Source organism: Anabrus simplex, chromosome 1 (genome assembly GCF_040414725.1).
Source record: "Anabrus simplex isolate iqAnaSimp1 chromosome 1, ASM4041472v1, whole genome shotgun sequence".
Taxonomy (NCBI): Eukaryota; Metazoa; Arthropoda; class Insecta; order Orthoptera; family Tettigoniidae; genus Anabrus; species Anabrus simplex.
In genome coordinates this window covers 1,342,264,138-1,342,282,323 of record NC_090265.1, presented here as the reverse complement: position 1 = coordinate 1,342,282,323, position 18,186 = coordinate 1,342,264,138, and the positions used below count along the sequence as shown (strand labels likewise).

At 37.3% G+C, this 18,186-nt stretch overlaps 1 protein-coding gene across 4 annotated transcripts in view; it reads left to right on the top strand.

Annotated features, from left to right (window-relative positions):
- The window catches only part of Sec10 (Exocyst complex component Sec10), a 324,790-nt gene that overhangs the window by 202,810 nt on the left and 103,794 nt on the right, over window positions 1–18,186 (top strand). For all 4 annotated transcript variants that reach the window (XM_067137790.2, XM_067137791.2, XM_067137794.2 and 1 more), the window contains exon 11: window positions 6,056–6,215. In XM_067137790.2, coding sequence (XP_066993891.1) covers window positions 6,056–6,215 — 160 coding nt within the window. The remainder of the gene's footprint in view (window positions 1–6,055; window positions 6,216–18,186) is intronic.

The following is an 18,186-nucleotide window of genomic DNA, read 5'->3' as shown; positions in this document are numbered from 1 at the left end:
CTTTATTTCCTTGTTCTGAATACCCTCCTGCCATTGAAGACATCAGTTTTTACATATAGTTGTTCCAAGGCATTCCCTTGCTGTTTCTACTATGCACGGAATAGCCTACCTGTATGTTACCCATCCTCTTTTCATATCCTGAATTATACTAGATGAAATTCTGTGAAGTATTACACATTGTCCCACTGAGTAAAATGCCTCACTGTAACGGGTTATGGGACCAACGGTGGCCACTTAACAGTTGCCCGTGGTTCATGCATCAGCAAAAACGACAGTCATACAATCTATAACTTACAAGAAACCGCACGGCCAACTTGCCCGGTACAGTAGGATTCAAACCCACAATCTCACAAATGCAAGCTCACAGCTATGCGACCCTCTCATATTTACCCCTACACCGCCCAATCAAAATCCTCTGCCCCCCTAGCACCAAACAAAGTGGCGGACGCCATAATGCAGTACCCTAAAATATTAAAATTTGGTAAAATCTAGCTCCTAACCTGTTAGAGACGTAGAAATTGCAAGAAGTTCAAATATTTAACCTTTTACCCACTCAAAAATTCGAAATATTAAGCAAAATTTAATGACGGTGCAGACTTTCGTTTCGAGCTATCTTGCGGCTCAACGGTAAATGCTATCAATAAACGGATTGCACTTCCGTGACCTAAAATGAAGAGGTCTACAACTTTGGTCCTATGACTTTGTCGTATCTCGACTCCTTCTACATTAGATTGAGCTTCATTTTCCCGGTTTTGGTAATTTTTGTTAAATTTCCATAAATGATTTTACTGATTCACACACTCATAAGATGGGTAGATGAACGAAATTCAGCACGCTTCTTGGCAACGTCACTGGCCATATGTAGACCGACTTTTGTTATTCTAGCTGCCTTGCAAATAGGGGAAAACTGTGGGTACATGTGGAAACACTACTGAAATTTTAGCCTAATTTATGATTCTTAAGCAATTTATGGCGAAGCCCGTTGTGATACGGCAAAACCTCAAATAACCAAAATTATAGGTCGTTTCATAGTCAACCTGCCTGCAAAGTTTCAAGACTGTACCTATCTGCTAAGTTGGAAAAATTATTTTTCAATTTGTGAAAAGTGGACGAAATTTGACATGGGTCGAAACGATCACCTCTTTCTATGGTATAAATAAGCGGGAAACGAGAAAGCGCCTAAGACAGTAATGTAGACGACTAAAAGGGTCGTATAACGCCGCAATCCGTACCACGATACGACGCACCGTTTGCCCGCAATAAAATTCCAAATGAAAGCCTGCACTATTTAGCATGCACATTGCCTGGCTAAATGTTGATTTTTGTTATTTTTATTTCCTCACCTCATTCTATGGTATAAATATGCGGGAAACGAGAAAGCGCCTAAGACAGTAATATAGACGACTAAAAGGGTCGTATAACGCCGCAATCCGTACCGCGATACGACGCACCGTTTGCCCGCAATAAAATTCCAAATGAAAGCCTGCACTATTTAGCATGCACATTGCCTGGCTAAATGTTGATTTTTGTTATTTTTATTTCCTTTCCCTTAAACTAAATTGTGGACGATGTGTTACCGTGCGCAAGAAAATTAATATTTGTCGCAGTTACAACTTTGGCCTGCAACCCACGGAGAAATTTGAAAGAGTTGCATTGTTTAATGTTTTTATCTCCAGAAATTATTGAAATCTGGAAGCAATTTTCATGATGGTGATAACTAACTTTTCGAGGATTTTGGTGGCTAAACTGTAAGTCGTACCGCCAAATGGACAAGATATGTTGATCCCATCATGAAGAGATCTACAACTTCGGTCCCGGGAATTTTAGTCGTTTCTTGATCCCTTATGCCTTGGATAGAGCTTCTTTTTTTCAGATTTGACATCCATTTTTTAACATTTTCCATAAAAATGTTACTGTTTTACACACTTATAAGACCAATAGAATCATGAAATTTGGCAGGCTCATTGGACGTTCGTGGATCATATGTGAGCAAAATGCATGATTCTAGCAACCTGTAAGAATGGAAAAACGGAAGTAATACGTAAGCCCTGTACTCCTAATCCAAGGTTCTGAACCAATCTTCGCTGAACTCGATGCAGATACGACAGAACATCAATGAACGTAAATATAGAGAGTTTCAACCACGATAAACCTACCAAGTTTCAAACTATAACTCCCTGTTACGTTAGGAAAATATCTTGTGAGAACCGTACGTAATTTGCACCACGTCCAAACGTTTAACGCTATCCCTGCAATAAATCGTGAATATTCGGTACGATAAAATATTATAGGACCAAAAATATATGCAAATAAATGGGCCTTCTGGTGGCACAATCCGTTTTTCGTAACGAAGTACCGGTTCCTCACAGTAAATTTCCATGGGACCACTTCTAATGTAGAGGAATTGGGGGTTTGGGGGCGCAGCCCCCAACGAGCGAAAGCGAGTTACATTTATATACACACACAAATAAACCTTCTAAAAGTCTAACAATTCAAAATTGCATCACAACATAAAACATTTGAATGTATATGTACATCATTATAAAGTTCATAACAAAAGGTAAAATTGATCTATGTAAAGCTCTGTGCATTTCCATCACTTGGTGATGTTAAATGCTGTGATTGTGTATAGAGTTACAGTAGCCAATAAGTTTTTGTAAAATCTTCTGTCTAGACTATTTACACAGCTGATTAAAATTAGAGTATTGACCTTCATGTAATATATAAAAACTTTTTGAACGTTCTACCATGAGAGATTTTAGCATAAATACAATACCGGTACCGTACTCTGAAAAATTCAGTTAATATTGTATATATGCTAAAATCTCTTATGGTAGAACGTTCAAAAAGTTTTTATATATTACATGAAGGTCAATACTCTAATTTTAATCAGCTGTGTAAATAGTCTAGACAGAAGATTTTACAAAAACTTATTGGCTACTGTAACTCTATACACAATCATAGCATTTAACATCACCAAGTGATAGAAATGCACAGAGCTTTACATAGATAAATTTTACCTTTTGTTATGAACTTTATTATGATGTACATATGAGAGTTTTATACATTCAAATGTTTTATGTTGTGATGCAATTTTGAATTGTTAGACTTTTAGAAGGTTTATTTGTGTGTATATATATGTAATTTACTCTATGTCCTTGTTTGCTTAACATTAGGCTGATGATGGCATAAAAAATGCCAAAACCAGTACCTAAAAATTAATAATAAAATGTGGCATTTTAATTTATATCACATTTGAAGTTGTATTGAACAGGTGGAATATCCTATATCTTTATCTTTGAATGTAAATCTTTTTTCAGTACGGACCAGTTATGAAGTTTTTGACGTTAAACACATCTTGGTGGTCATGGAATGTCATCTGAAGTTGAAGAAATTGAAGAAAGGAAGGAATGAAAGAAGATGGGGTCTAGATAAGTTGAAAAACAAGGCAGAAGGATGGCAAGAACATAGTAAACAATGTGTCAAGAGTAAGAAGTAGATAAGGTTCTGAAGAGGCCGTTGATGCCAATGAAATGAGAGATCCAATTTTGAGGTCAGAATTCAATAGAGCTTTGAGAGTCCTAAACAGGAACAAGGCTGTGGAATTAATGATGTACCTTCAGAAATGCTAACTGCATTAGGAGAAACCAACATGACTAGGTTATTCCATTTAGTGGGCAAGATATGTGTTACAGGAGAAGTGCCATCCGATTTCCGACAATGTTGTTATACCTATTCCCAAAAAAGCAGATGCTGATAAGTGTGAAAACTACCACACAATTATTATCACATAGTTGCAAAATTTTAACATGTATATTTTTACAGAAAATGGAAAGACAAGTTGAAGCTGAGTTGGGAGAAGTTCAGTTTGGCTTCAGAAGAAATTTAGGAACACCTGAAGCAATCCTGACTTTGTCTGATATTAGAGGATCAAATTAAAAAAGACAAGCCCACATACATGGCATTCGTAGATCTAGAAAAGGCACTTAATAATGTTGAATGGACCAAGCTATTTGAGAATCTGAAGGTGTTCGAGATCAGATACCAAGAAAGAAGAATTACCTACAATCTGTACAAAAATCAGTCTGCAGTGATAAGAATCAAAGGCTATTAAAAAGCAGCAACAGTCCAGAAAGGATTTAGGCAAGGCTTCAGTTTGTCTCCTCTCTCAATGTTTATATAGGACAGTAAAGGAAATCGAAGAGGAAATTGGAAAAGGAGTCACAACCGGAGAGAGAATAAAAACTGAGATATGTTGTTGATATTGCTATTTTATCTGATTCTTCAGAAGATCATAAGAAATTGCTGGATAGTATGGACACAGTCTTGGAGGAGGAGTACAAGATCAAAATTAATAAATTGAAAACAGAAGTGATGGAGTGCAGGCAAATGAAGTCAGGTGATGCAGGAAGTATTAGATTAGGAGTTGAAGTCTTAAAAGAAGTAGATGAATATTGTTACTTGAGTAGTAGAATATGCCAACCCCATGGTGTGGGAGTAGCATGCCTGCCTCTTACCTGGAAGCCCCAGGTTTGATTCCCAGCTGGGTCTGGGATTTTTATAGAGATCTGAGGGCTGTTTTGAGGTCCACTCAGCCTACGTGATTACAGTTGAGAGGCTATCTGACGGTGAGATACCAGCCCCGGTCTAGAAAGCCAAGAATAATAGCAGAGAGGTTTTGTCGTACCGACCACACACCTTGTAATCTGCAGGCAGGGAACTTAGAATTTCCATTTGGAATTGCTAGGCGGGCATTAATTCCATTGTGGAGTTTTATCTCCCGTATGCAGTTATCAGACTGTGCTTCAATAAATAAGCTTCTGATAAGTTCACCTGCATACACCCCAGCGTCAGTGGGTAGGGTCTGACACATCCCACTCTGAAGAGTCTAGTGTCAGACCTAAGACGAAACGCTGGTTAATAGAGCAAACGCCGGAAAAGCCATCCATCTAATTTTTGATCTGATTTTTGATATGCTCTATTGGTGGAAAAGAATCTAATTCCCTCTATGGGAACTTAGAATTTCCACTTCGGGATGAGTAGCGATCACTTACTAGGCCAAGGTCTTTCGGGCTGTTGTGCCATGGGGTTTGGTTTGGGTACTAAAATAACTAATCATGGCAGAAATAACGTCATCATAAAATGCAGACTAGCACAAGCTAGGAAGGCCTTTCGTAAGAAAATAAATTTTTTCACTTCGAATATCGATATACAAATTAGAAAGACTTTTTTGAAGACTTTCATCTGGAGCACGACATTGTAAAGAAATGAAACATGGATGATATTAGCGCAGAGGAAGATATTAGAGGGTTTTGAAATGTGGTGTTACAGAAGAATACTGAAGGTGAGATGGGTAGATCGAATCACAATTGAAGAGATAATGGATCGAATTGGTGAGAGGAGAATGTGGCAAAAGTTTATCACAAGAAGAGATAGAATGATAGGACACATCTTAAGACACCCAGGACTTGTTCATTTCTTCTTGAGGAAAGTGTAGGTGGAAAAAATGGCAAGGGAAGACCAAGGCATGAATATGACAAACAAATTAGAGTAGATGTAGGAAGTACCAATGTAGAAATGAAAAGGTTAGTACAGGATAGGATGGCATGAAGGGCTGCATCAAACCATTCTATGGACTCATGACCCAAACAACAACAACAATAATGTGCCACCAGTTTCCTGTATTGCCGTGAAAACCAAGTTGAGTCCCCACTAAAACCCCTGGCCCCTTGAGTTAGTAAAATTAATTTGCAGCATAGTTCCTGCTCTTATCTTGAACTTGAATACTGAGTTTAGGTGAATTTGTCTCCATTTTCTCATGATTATGTTGAGCAGAGTCGTTCGTTATGGCAACGTTGTTGTCATAAGAGCAATACTGTTTTCTTAATACTGAATAACCTATACACGCTGTGACATACGCTCTGATACTGAGATATACTATTTTATGAACTAAAGCAGTAAAAGCAAGATAACCGTTACAATTTTTTTATTTTTTCATACAGGCCTAGTATTGTTACAATTTCTGTCCATGATGTGATCATTATTCCTTCAATAGATTCCAGGACTTAAGAAGAGACTTACAAGCTGTGATTGGAACAAGAGCAAATTTCAATATTGCTCAGATAGAAAATTATGGAGGAGAAACATTTTTGTCTGAAGAAGTTGCCATTGCCTTACTGCAGGAAAGTAAGTTGGCCTTTCGTCGCTGTGAGCTGGTGAGTGAACTTCACAATCTTTACATTTTTATTGACCAAATCTTTAAACTAGATTTTATGTTTATGGATCATTTAGACATGTACTCTGGATTTCTCTTGTAAATATTTTAGAACTCCATATTGTTTTACCTTGTGGAAAATGACCTCTAATTCTATGGTTTCTCATTTTCACATCCAGCAAATGCTGGGACTTGTTCTTTATTAGAGCCATATTTACTCCCCAGTCCTACACCTTTTCAAAAATTGTGTTTGTGCAAATTTAAACATCTCATTAGAAGAAATACCACACTCCCAAGTTCTTAAATCGCTGGAAGCAATGACATTACCAAAATTGTTCAAAAATTGTATAAATTAATATTCCATTTCCAAGCAGCTGCTCTATAGCTTGAAGAACACAAAGCAAGCAATGGTTAGTTATGTAAATCTTGGATTCATTGGACTCCTGAACATTGAAAACTGATTCTCTGGATTGACAAATCATATTACACTCTGTGGCAATCTGCTGGACAGGTCTAGATTTCAAGAATGCCAGGTGAATGTCATCTTACATGGGCCGTACCAGTTGTAAAATTTGATTGAGGCGGCATTATAACTTGCGGTTGTTTTATATGAAATGGACCAGACATTCCTGTTCCTGTAACCAGGAAACTTAATGCTGAGAAATACAGCAAAATTCCAGACAGTCATGCCCCTCCCATGTTATGGCAAGAGAGTGGTGAGGCCCTTTCCTGTTCCCTCACTCATTTGCTAGTAGCAATGAAGGTGAAAAATGACAACCTTATCTAACCCATAAAACTACTTTGAACCAAGAACTCATTCTACTATCAGTTCTTTCTGTGACCTTATTGTAATTATAAATAGAGTAGAAGTCCATTATAGCAAGAATTCATAATGGCAAGAAATTTACTCACTATAGCGGATTGTCATTATATCAGATTTCTCGTAAAAGTTGGTGAGGGGAAAACCCACATACATTAAAACTGGTATAAAACGGTGGATGATTTCCTTACCGTGGCTTACTCGTTAGTTATTTTTCTAATTCTGATACTACATGAATACTTGCAATGGTATCACTTGAGAGGATTCTGTCAAACCTGTAAACCTAGAGGTTTTTTCCCTTGCACCAATAGCGTGCAAGTGCGATGTTATTGGAAGTTATACAGCTCGTCACCTCACTGCATCTAAATTTCACATTCAAATATTATGCATGCTCAAACATGATTTTTGTATTTGAGATTCTGCATGTGGTTAGAATGAAATGAAACACTTTTCCGAATATATAGAAATAAAAATCGCATTTCTATGCTGAGTAGTTTGCATTTTATGGCTTACTAACAATAATGATAATCAGCAATTAAAAAAAAATTTCTGCAGAAGTACGTACTTCAGAATGCTATTTAAACACAGGGTATCGCTACCTCAAATAACTTCCAGGAGCTAAGTTGGAGAATAAGGTTCAGATGTTCTCTTAGAATGGTTTTCATGTTGCTAACAATAGTAGTTCATGATAAAAGACAGTGTATTTAAAGATGGTGCACTATTTGGGGCCATAGCAAAAGAATCAACCTGTATTAGGACCTATTTAGATAGTATTTTATGTTTAATATTTATATCATTTTAATATAAAATTACAGTCGTGTCAGTCGAGTGGCATTCATCACTGATCGTGGACTATTAGTTCGATTCCCAGTTCAGCCATGAATTTGATGACTGCTTAAAAGTATTGGTTATGTGCCAGGCCTGTGGTAGCTCCTTTTGCTACTTCTTGGAAAAGACTGGTAAATTAGCCGACCAGGGAGCTCCCACCTGGCCTGGAGTGCATGGCTTGCATTTCTGTGTACTGTTGTCATTCATTGACTGGCTTACCTGTGAGTTTCTTGGAGATTTAACGAGAATATTCCACCTCTAGCTACCTTGCGAATATTCTGGTTTACATCACCCGAGCAATAAAAATGGAGGCTAGCTGTGGACAGTCAGTCACTGTATTACTGCTGGATTCAGTCAGTGTTGGACTCTGTAGTGGAGTCGGTGTTGGTGCTGGACTCGGAGTCAGTGTAGAACACCGTGGTGTAGTCAGTGTGAGACTCAATTTGTAGGGGATCGGTGGCTGGGCTGAGGGCGACAGGGGTGTTAGTCTTCACGTGTTGTTTAGCCCCTAGCCCTGTGTTCAAATCCAGTGGTCTACACACAACTGTTGTACGAGGTGACTGGACTTGGGAAAGTGAAAGTAAAGATTAGCTGTACCCAGGTAATAGCAATGGGCCAGACGGCCTGCTGTGCCATAAGGAAGGGAGATTGTAAACAGACAGCAATTAGTAATTGTGGCCTTTCATAGTGGAAAAGATGCACACGCGTGCATGTGTATGTACATTTATTGGGTCATCCTGAAATTAGAGTGATAAAATGGATGCTGTTTTAGTCATAACAGTATGAAACAAGAATTCACCAGCCCCATGAGGCTAATCGCTGAAGTTAAGGGGAGGAGGGAAATGACCACCCTATCCCAAGTAAATTACTGATTAAATGGCCTCTTCCTTTGACCAAGGTAGCTCAGCATGTTAAATTCAGTGAACCATAGATTCTGAAGATAGGTGGGTTCCAAAGTTCCAAACCCTCTTTTAAATGAATTGCTGTGGACTGCACAACACACAGTGCCATCAGAAATTGCCGTAATATTCTTATTTCATTTATTGTCTATGTTGTTTATGTTTTTCAGTTGCCTCTCTGTTCATAACTGTTAGAAACAGAGTAGTAAAAGGTTTGTTTATTGTTACGGCCAGCTGTATAAACAACACTTGCCATTTGGGATATGTCATCATAAAAGCAATGAATGAATTGTCATTTGAAGATTTTATTTTATAGATTAAGGCACCAGAAATTAATAAGAACAATGGGCCTATATCAAACAATGTATGTAAAGATTAAAATGGATTACTTGAACATAGGTACAATAAGCATAGCGGATGCCCTTCCAAACGCCAACATGTAACTCAGGCCGCAACTTAAGGTACATTGAGTAATTTTAAAGCTTCTTATCTTACTGCTTGAGAAGGAAACAATGAAAAGTGCGCTCTAGATATCTCAAGTCCAACCAGTTCAAGTAATAGTGCCAGTTCACTAGATGACTGTGATCTTCTCTCAACGTCTGACTTAGATTTGAATGCTGCATGCGTATTTCGGTATATGTTGTCGATGCACATTCTACTGCTATCAGTAGGATAACTCTCTAAAGACGGGCAGCAGATATAATTATTTTTAATGTTTTTATCTTGCCTTAATTGAAATATGATCAATTTGTTGCAACTGGCTTCCTGTAGATAAAGATGCAAGATTGGTTTTTATTATCATAGTGAGACTCTCATTTGTTTACTGCATGTGTATAAAGTAGCTTACAAAGCAGTTAAGCTAGAAACGTAATTTTTTTTTTTCTTTCTTCCACACTCATAAAAATATGACAATTTTTCCTAAAAACATGTTTTACCTGGAGTTTGTATAGTTTTGCCCAGTGCAGTCCCTGCAGTTGACCAGGCACACTGAACTGTACAACACTGTAAGGGTCCCATTCGCTTTAGCTGGACCACTGTGAGTTACTGTGCCCTTATTGAAGTGCTCATTTAATCATTCATATTTGAGAGTACAGAGAATATTTCATTTTATTGAGTCTTAGTAACTTGCAGGGACCAAATACATTCACAGTACATTTCACAATTTCAATAGGAAACTTGGAGCCGAGGGTCTATTTGTTTGCAAGCTATATTAAGGAGAGATTTCTACATGATGCAGCCAACTTTAATGTGCTTGGTTTAGAACAAGGAAATGCCGGGCTGAGTGGCTCAGACGGTTAAGGCCCTGGCCTTCTAACCCCAACTTGGCAGGTTCGATCCTGGCTCAGTCCGGTGGTATTTGAAGGTGCTCAAATACGACAGCCTCGTGTCTGTAGATTTACTGGCACGTAAAAGAACTCCTGCAGGACTAAATTCCGGCACCTCGGCATCTCCAAAGACCGTAAAAAAAGCTGTTAGTTTGATGTAAAACAAATAACATTATTATTATTATTATTATTATTATTAGAACAAGGAAATAATATAAGTACAACGGCATGGACCAATGGACTACATTTTCGGAAGCCTGGCAAAAGGCTAGGAGGTCATTTGATAAAAGTTTGAAGTAATATTCACGCACGCAATGTTTTGAACCATTGAAAAGGTAACATCATTACGATATTGGCTATGCAATGATTAAAGCGAGAGGTAGCCTTAAATGAGCATACAACAGCGTCTATGAAGACGAATTAATAAAAGCGAGTGCATGGGCTAGCGACCCCATTAGAAGTCTTCGAAGGTGTAACGTCGTGAGAAGTAGTATACTTACGAGATTTTTGATTTGTTTTCCTTGGATGTTTGAGACACAGTGAACGTCTCGGGGCTTGAATGTAAATGTAAAAAGGATTTAAATTAAAGTCAGGAAGGACTAGATTCAATTGATAATGGGAGTTCAAAGTGTACGAAAACAAACCGTCACGTTTTCCCTGATTTGTTGCATGAAGTGTGAATGAGAATGTGTGAGATGGTGGAGTTTGGATTCACGACCTCTGGTAGCGTCATCTGCATGATTATTTGAATGTAAAGATGAGTCTGAATTAGTGTTTGGTTCATGAGTTCTTCAAACGCAGTTTCATATTCCAAGTTCTGAATATTAGAATCAGTTTCTTTAAATATTATTATTATTATTATTATTATTATTATTATTATTATTATTATTATTATTATTATTATTATTAATGCGATTTTCAGACATGGTCTATGTCTATGTGTTTTTTTTTCTTAATTTAAAGTTATGGTATTATTACAGAGTTGGCCATTTTAATTAAAGTTTAACTTTACGAGCACGGGTGCTATGATTTGTGACCAATGCGGTGTTTGTTTCTTTTTCATGAGAGTGAATGTGAGACGTCATTTGTATTTGTATCTCCTTTTGGCAACTTCAGGACATGTGATATTTTGTGTGATAATGAGCAACGGGATGCATTCCTCATTTGATAGGCGTGCATTTTCATGTTTGAGTAACTTGCCTAGGGTAGATTTGTGAGCAGTGTGTGTTAAGGGTTGGACCCTGGATGTTTTTGGTATTTGCTGCATTATTTTAGGAGACTGAATCTCTGCTTTTGAGTCATTTGAGTGGTTGGCGAGGATGTTGTGTGTTTCTACCAAAGAGAGTTTTATTTTAGCAGCCTATATTTCATGTTGATTTTATTGGCTTTTGTCCATGTCACTATGGTTGTTGCTATAGAAGAGATTTTTATATCGCAACGTTTAGTTTTGAGTTTTCTTTTATGATATGACCGCGCTGAGGAATATTTGTGTCATGTAATTTTTTTCAGAGACCAACGTTGAGTTGTGTTGTAGGTTAAAGCCTACTCTGTTTTCTTGAATTTTGTGTCATGTAATTTATTTCAGGAATCCACGGTGATTTATGCGTGATGTTGTAAAGTCCATCAGTTGATTGCTTTTGTGTCACATAATCTATTTCAGGAACCTGTGTTGAATAGAAAGTGATTGCTCAAAGTGTACATTTATTTTCTTGTATGTTCCATCAAGACTGTGAGTGAGTGAGTGAGTGAGTGAGTGAGAGTTGCATAAATGCAGCATGCTTTTTCTTGGTGATACCGGGAAAATATGACATGTTTTTGTTCTTTGATTGTGTATATTTGCCATTTATGTGATCTTTATTGTTGTGTGGTTTCGATCCACACTGTTTTTGTTGTGCTCATGAGTTCACTCATGATCATAGTATATTATATAGTAGTTACACGTTACACGGCTCTGCTGTTGTGCACATCGCCAAATAATTACAATACCCCAATTGCACTACTAAGGAAATTTCAAATGGAAATTTATCTAAAAGATTTACTACAATTCCTACCATTACCACTACAAACAGAATTTAGTAAGGTAAGATAGTAACTAGTTTACAGTTTTACATAAATTTTGCTGTCACATTCTTCTTCGAGGTCTCTTGGTTTCCTTATGGTTGCATTTAGCTGTTCCCGGGCTTCTTAATTGAAGTAAAGGCCTTGTATACTTGCTTAGTAACTCTCCATGTCAAACATGCTTGCTGCAGCAGCACTGTGCAGTCCAAATCTTGATGATTGGAAACTCATCTTGAGCACAGTGATAAGTCTTCTAGAATTATAATATTCTCCACCTGCAACTAAGATAATCGTCTAACTATTTTTTGTGGATTAAGTGTTCCAATGACAACTGTCTGTTGGGAAGGATACTTAACTTGCTCCCTTGAAGAACGACAAGTTAATGAGAACATGAATTGTGTGGCAAAGACACTCATAAACTCGGCCTAAGGTGACGTAGAATGGAATGGAATTGGATTGGTTATTAATGACAGCATGTCGAAGCTTGTAATTCCACTTATCCTCTTTACTAAACCACAAGATTATACTAGAAAACACTGGCAATAGTTCTTGGCACAGTTTTTGAAAGAGTACAAATTTCCTTTTGTTTAAATACATGCACTAACTCATTCTTTTTAATACAGCTGTTCCAAACACCTCTTGACCTTGATCTCCCACCAAAGCTTGTGTTTGTAGCAATTCCAAAGCACTGACAAGGTAGGTATGACACTCGCACCTTCGCACTTGTAAATTAATAATAATAATAATAATAATAATAATAATAATAATAATAATAATAATAATAATGTTATTTGTTTTATGTCCCACTAACTACTTTTTAAGGTCTTCGGAGATGCCGAAGTGCCGGAATTTGGTCCCGCAGGAGTTCTTTTACGTGCCAGTAAATCTACCGACATGGGGCTGTCGTATTTGAGCACCTTCAAATACCACTGGACTGAGCCAGGATCGAACCTGCCAAGTTGGGGTTAGAAGGCCAGCGCCTTAACCGTCTGAGCCACTCAGCTCGGCACTTGTAAATTAAACTTGTACCAGACTCTGTACGGTTTCATTACACTACCATCTTTGAATAGATAGGCTTTCCCCTCATCAGTCCCTGTATCAGGGGAGTGTGAGCTGTGTGATAGAGAGAGAGAGAGAGAGAGAGAGAGAGAGAGAGAGAGAGAGAGAGAGCAGAAGAATGATTTGAAACAAGGAAGTGCACTCACATAGTTTATTTTCGTTGTAGTAATGAATATCATAATTAGAGTGGATGAGGAAATAGAGGAGGAAAAGATTAAAGTAATGGTATTCATTGATTATTAATGATGTGGGGGAGAATACATAGAAGGAAGTTCAGGAGCAGTTGGATGCCTGCAATGAAATAGTACAACGATACAGCATGAAATTTTGGTATAAAGAAGATTGAGATGGTGCTTACAAACAAAAAGGATAGATAAAAAATTTGATTAACAATCATTGGGGAACAATTGAGGAAGATGGGGTATAAAGTTCAACACCATTAATTTTTCACTGTAGTCTTTCTAAGGATGCTTACTTGTCTTCTATTCCTGCAGTGTGACCTTGGTTGTTGAATATGGTAATTGGAGTCGCTGTGAGTGCAGTTGAGCTTCATTGTTGTCTTCATTGCTGCAGCAGCACTGTGTAGTCCAAATCTTGATGATTGGAAACTCAATTTGAGCACAGTGATAAGTCTTCTAGAATTATAATATTCTCTCTGCAACTAAGATAATCGTCTAACTATTTTTGTGGATTAAGCGGGGTACAGTGTATCCATCACTCCCATTCGAATAAGTGTTTCGATTATATTCATATATATATTAAATATGTCCTGACTGACTGACTCATAATCACAGAGCCTGAAACCACTGAAGCTGTAATTATGAAATTTGCTCAGTAGTTTTATTTTATCATGTAGAGCAGGGCCTCTCGAATGCTCAAAACCTCATGCGTGCAAACTGAGGTGCAGACTTCCTGTGTACTTTGCATCGGTCCCACTCGGCTCGGCTCGGACCAACACTTCGTCTCTGGGCTACTCGGCTAAGCTCGGCTCAACTCGGCTCAGATTTGAAGCGCTACGAAGCAAGTGAGGAAGGGGGGAACAGGCGGAGAGAGTGAGACAAGCGTGGGGAAAGAGAGAGACAGTGCTATTGCTCCAAATCGAGGAGTGGGGGTCTGCACTCTGGTCAACCAAGCAAAGTCATCTTTTGCACAGAGCAATGCACTGGTGCATGCACCCTGAGAGGCCCTGATGTAGAGAGTAAGAAGGGATTTCTCATAATTCACCCTGTGCAGAGTTCATAAAAGGATTCGAAGTTTATAGGGAGTAATGTTACTAAACATGTTTACTGACTTAAATCTCTGTAAAAGTACTCCAAAATATAAATAAACTCTTTTGGTAAATCAACCCATAAAGGGGTAAAAATGGGGTATAAAAGTTTGTATTGGAAAAAAATTTTTTGGTCGGATTTTCTTGAAACTTAGCAGAAATACTCTACAATAGAAATTATGAAACACGTATTTCAGCATGGTCTTAAAACAATACACTTCTAAAGGGTTTTGATTGGGGTGTGAGGCCTGTTGTAAAAAATATTCATTTCTCTGGAACCATTTGACATACAAGGTTAAAATTTCACATGGAGATTTCTCTTATATATCTTAGATTTTAAGTATGAGGTGGTGTTAAAATAATACTCCTGTAAGAGTTTTTACTGGCCAGGGAGAGAGCTGAGGCCTGATAATAATGAAAATATTCAATTCTCTGAAACTACTACACACACAAGGTTAAAATTCCACATGATGGTTGCTCCTATATGTCTTTGATTTTAAATCATTAGTGATCTTAAAACACTGTACCTCTAAGGGATTTTTAGGGACAGCGGTTGAGGTGTGATGACAAGAATATTAATTTGTCTGAAACCATTTGACTTAAAAAGTTGTTAAGTTGATAAAAGATGTTAAATAAAGGAAGGTTTTGGAAAAAAAAAAAAATAATAAAATAACCTCCACAGTGAATTAAATGGGGATTGACCCTGAAAATCACAATATTCATTCTTCCAAAACAGTTTCAGGTACAAAATAAAAAATTTTACTTGAAGGTTGGTCCTAGATGTTAAATAAGAAATATTTTTTAAATCTTCTATCGCTAATAAAAAGTATTCATTCCTCCATTACTGTTTGATGTACGAAGTCTAAATTTCACATGTTGGTCGCTTATACATCCTGGATATTAAATAAGATACGGTTTTAAAACATCCCAATTCTTTGGGATTCAGATAAGTGTTGGATCCGAAAATAATCATTCCTCCAAAACTGTTTGACATAGGATCTGAGGGTGTATTTACAGGCCCAACAGACAGTGGACTCCCCAAAATTTAAACCTTTGAAAGATAACATTCAGCTCAAAACTGTAGCAAAGCGTGGGTATCCTGCTAGTTTCTTAATATTTTCCAACACATCAACATTTAAAATACACTATTTACTCAAAAACAATATTTATCCAGTTATTTAGGAAATTGTTGCCCGAGGGAATAGCCAAATTACTTCACATTCAACCAGAGGAACACTTGGACAGTAGAGAATCAGATGAAGAATATAAAATCATCACTAGAAGTGACGAGACTGAATCTCAGGGGGGAAGACCTCACTTCACAAGATGGAACTGACTAAGAAGAAAGTGAAAACAAATGTTGTGATGAATATTTTGTTGGAAAAACAAAACATCCACCATCACCAAGTGAGTTGGCCTTGCGGTTAGGGGCGTGCAGTTGAGACCTTGCATTCAGGAGATAGTGGGTTCAAACCCCAATGTCGACAGCCGTGAAGATGGTTTTCCATGATTTCCCATTTTTACACCAGGCAAATGCTGGGACTGTACTTTCCCACTCCAAGCCCTTTCCTATCCCATCATCACCGTAAAACCTGTCTGTGTTGGTGTGATGGAAAGCAGATTGTAAAAAATAAATAAACATGCAGAGAAAAAGTTTTCTTTGGGGCATGAAAAGCTAAATCCAGAAATATCATTAGAGTATTTCCTGGTTCTAAATATAGTCCTTGAGAAATCGAGAATGAAATATCTTAATTTCATAAAGAAGTTGATACAAATGTAGTAGATGACATCATGACTCACGCAAATGTGTACATTGAACACAGATGCCTAGAGTAGGCACTAATAAAGGACACGACACAAATGTTATAGAGCTCTGGAATTCAGATGGAACTGGAATGCACATACTCAGAGCTTCAATATGCTATCAAAGATTTTTATTCTTGTTCCATACTCTGTGATTCAATAATGGGGAAACAAGGGTAGACAAAATAAAAGAAAATAAATTTTTGGCCATACATCCTTTTTTGGATGCTTTTATACTGAACTGTTGGAATAGTTACAGTATTGATGTTTACATCACAAGTAACAAAAAAACCTTCAATCGTTCTGTGGACAGTGCAGTTTCCTGCAGTTTATCTATATAAATAAAGTTGTAGTGGGTACCCTGTTTGTAATTTAGTTTATTTTGCCAATTTTTCAGATATTTATACATTTTAGGTCAACTCAAGATCGTATCGGTTTTTAGGTTTCATGTCCATTTGTCTACTTATTCCCCTATCACAGTGAAATGGCTGGATAGTTATCGACCAAACTTCATATATAGAGTTTACTCGTCCAAGAGCAGGTTTAGATATGCATATGATTTTAAAATCACTGAACAGACTGGGAAGACCAGAACAGATTTTTTTCAATTATCTCTTATACTAGACATGATGCTGCTTAGGCCCTTTGGGCTTATGCCGTGTCAAGAAAATAAGGTGAAATTCTTTATGTTTTGCAGAGAACTGCACTCTGTCATCAGAAGAAAATCTCGATTGTCCACGAGAAAGGCTTTCTCGAAACTTAAAGAATTCACCTTATTTTCTTGGCATAGCATAAACCCAAAAGCCTATACAGCATCATGTCTATTAGTACGGGCCGTGGAAGCATCAATGGCAACATCCCTTATACTATTGGTTTTCTGTAAAATCTATATGTGAAATAATCCTTCATTTTAAACAACTTCTGTTATTAGGCAAAAATATCTTAAAGATAATTTAATAAAACCACCTATTCAATACACACCACGTTCAATGTGGTTTTAATCTACATGAATTTATATAGAGTTATCAGGTACATGTTTCACCCTTTTTGGGCATCTTCAGCCTGTAGTCAACCTTAAGGTCAAGGTCCGGGACTTTATTTAACCATTTATAGTATGAAATATGGACATTAATGTTACACAGCATAAACCTCTTAAAATTTACATGCCACAATAATATTTTTAAAAATGTGAATAATACATAAATGTAGGAGACATAAATTAATGGTATTTTAACACAATTAAAACTTGTCAGTCCTATTCTATCTAATTTTTTAAAATGTCCAAAACTAAAATGGATCTTCTTCATTCAACTTGAGGATCATTAGGATGACAATGGTCTTAGGTAAAGAATATATTCACCCTGGGGCTCATTTGACCCACATATATCATTTACTTAATCTTGACGAAACCAATTTTGGAATGTGTTGTCAATCACGAATGGAGACTTAAAACCAATTGTATTATGTAGGCTGGATAAGATTGTTTAATACCACATTAAATTTTGTTGTGATGGAAAATATAAACTTCTTGGTTTCCTGTTGAATGTGTTAACAATAAATGTGAGGAATACATTCGTAGGCTGCTTCTTAAGGGCCCTTTACACGTTCAGATTTGTCTGCAGAGACCACGTTTGCAACGACCGTCTGCACATCTGGTCTGCACATCTGGTCTGCACTGTCCACGCTGTGTTTACACGTTCCGACCATTTGTACAGCTTTCGCACAGTCCCGTATTTCTAATCGAGACGAGCACAGGTAGTATTTCCTGACCATGGCCACATTAAGTCAATTAACTTACAAAGTGGTACTTCTGTCTAGTGTTGTTATTTCGGAAGTTAAAACGAGGAAGAAATCACAACGTAGAAGGTGGACAAAAGACTGGCTTCTACAACACGTTTCGCTTTCGCACGTTG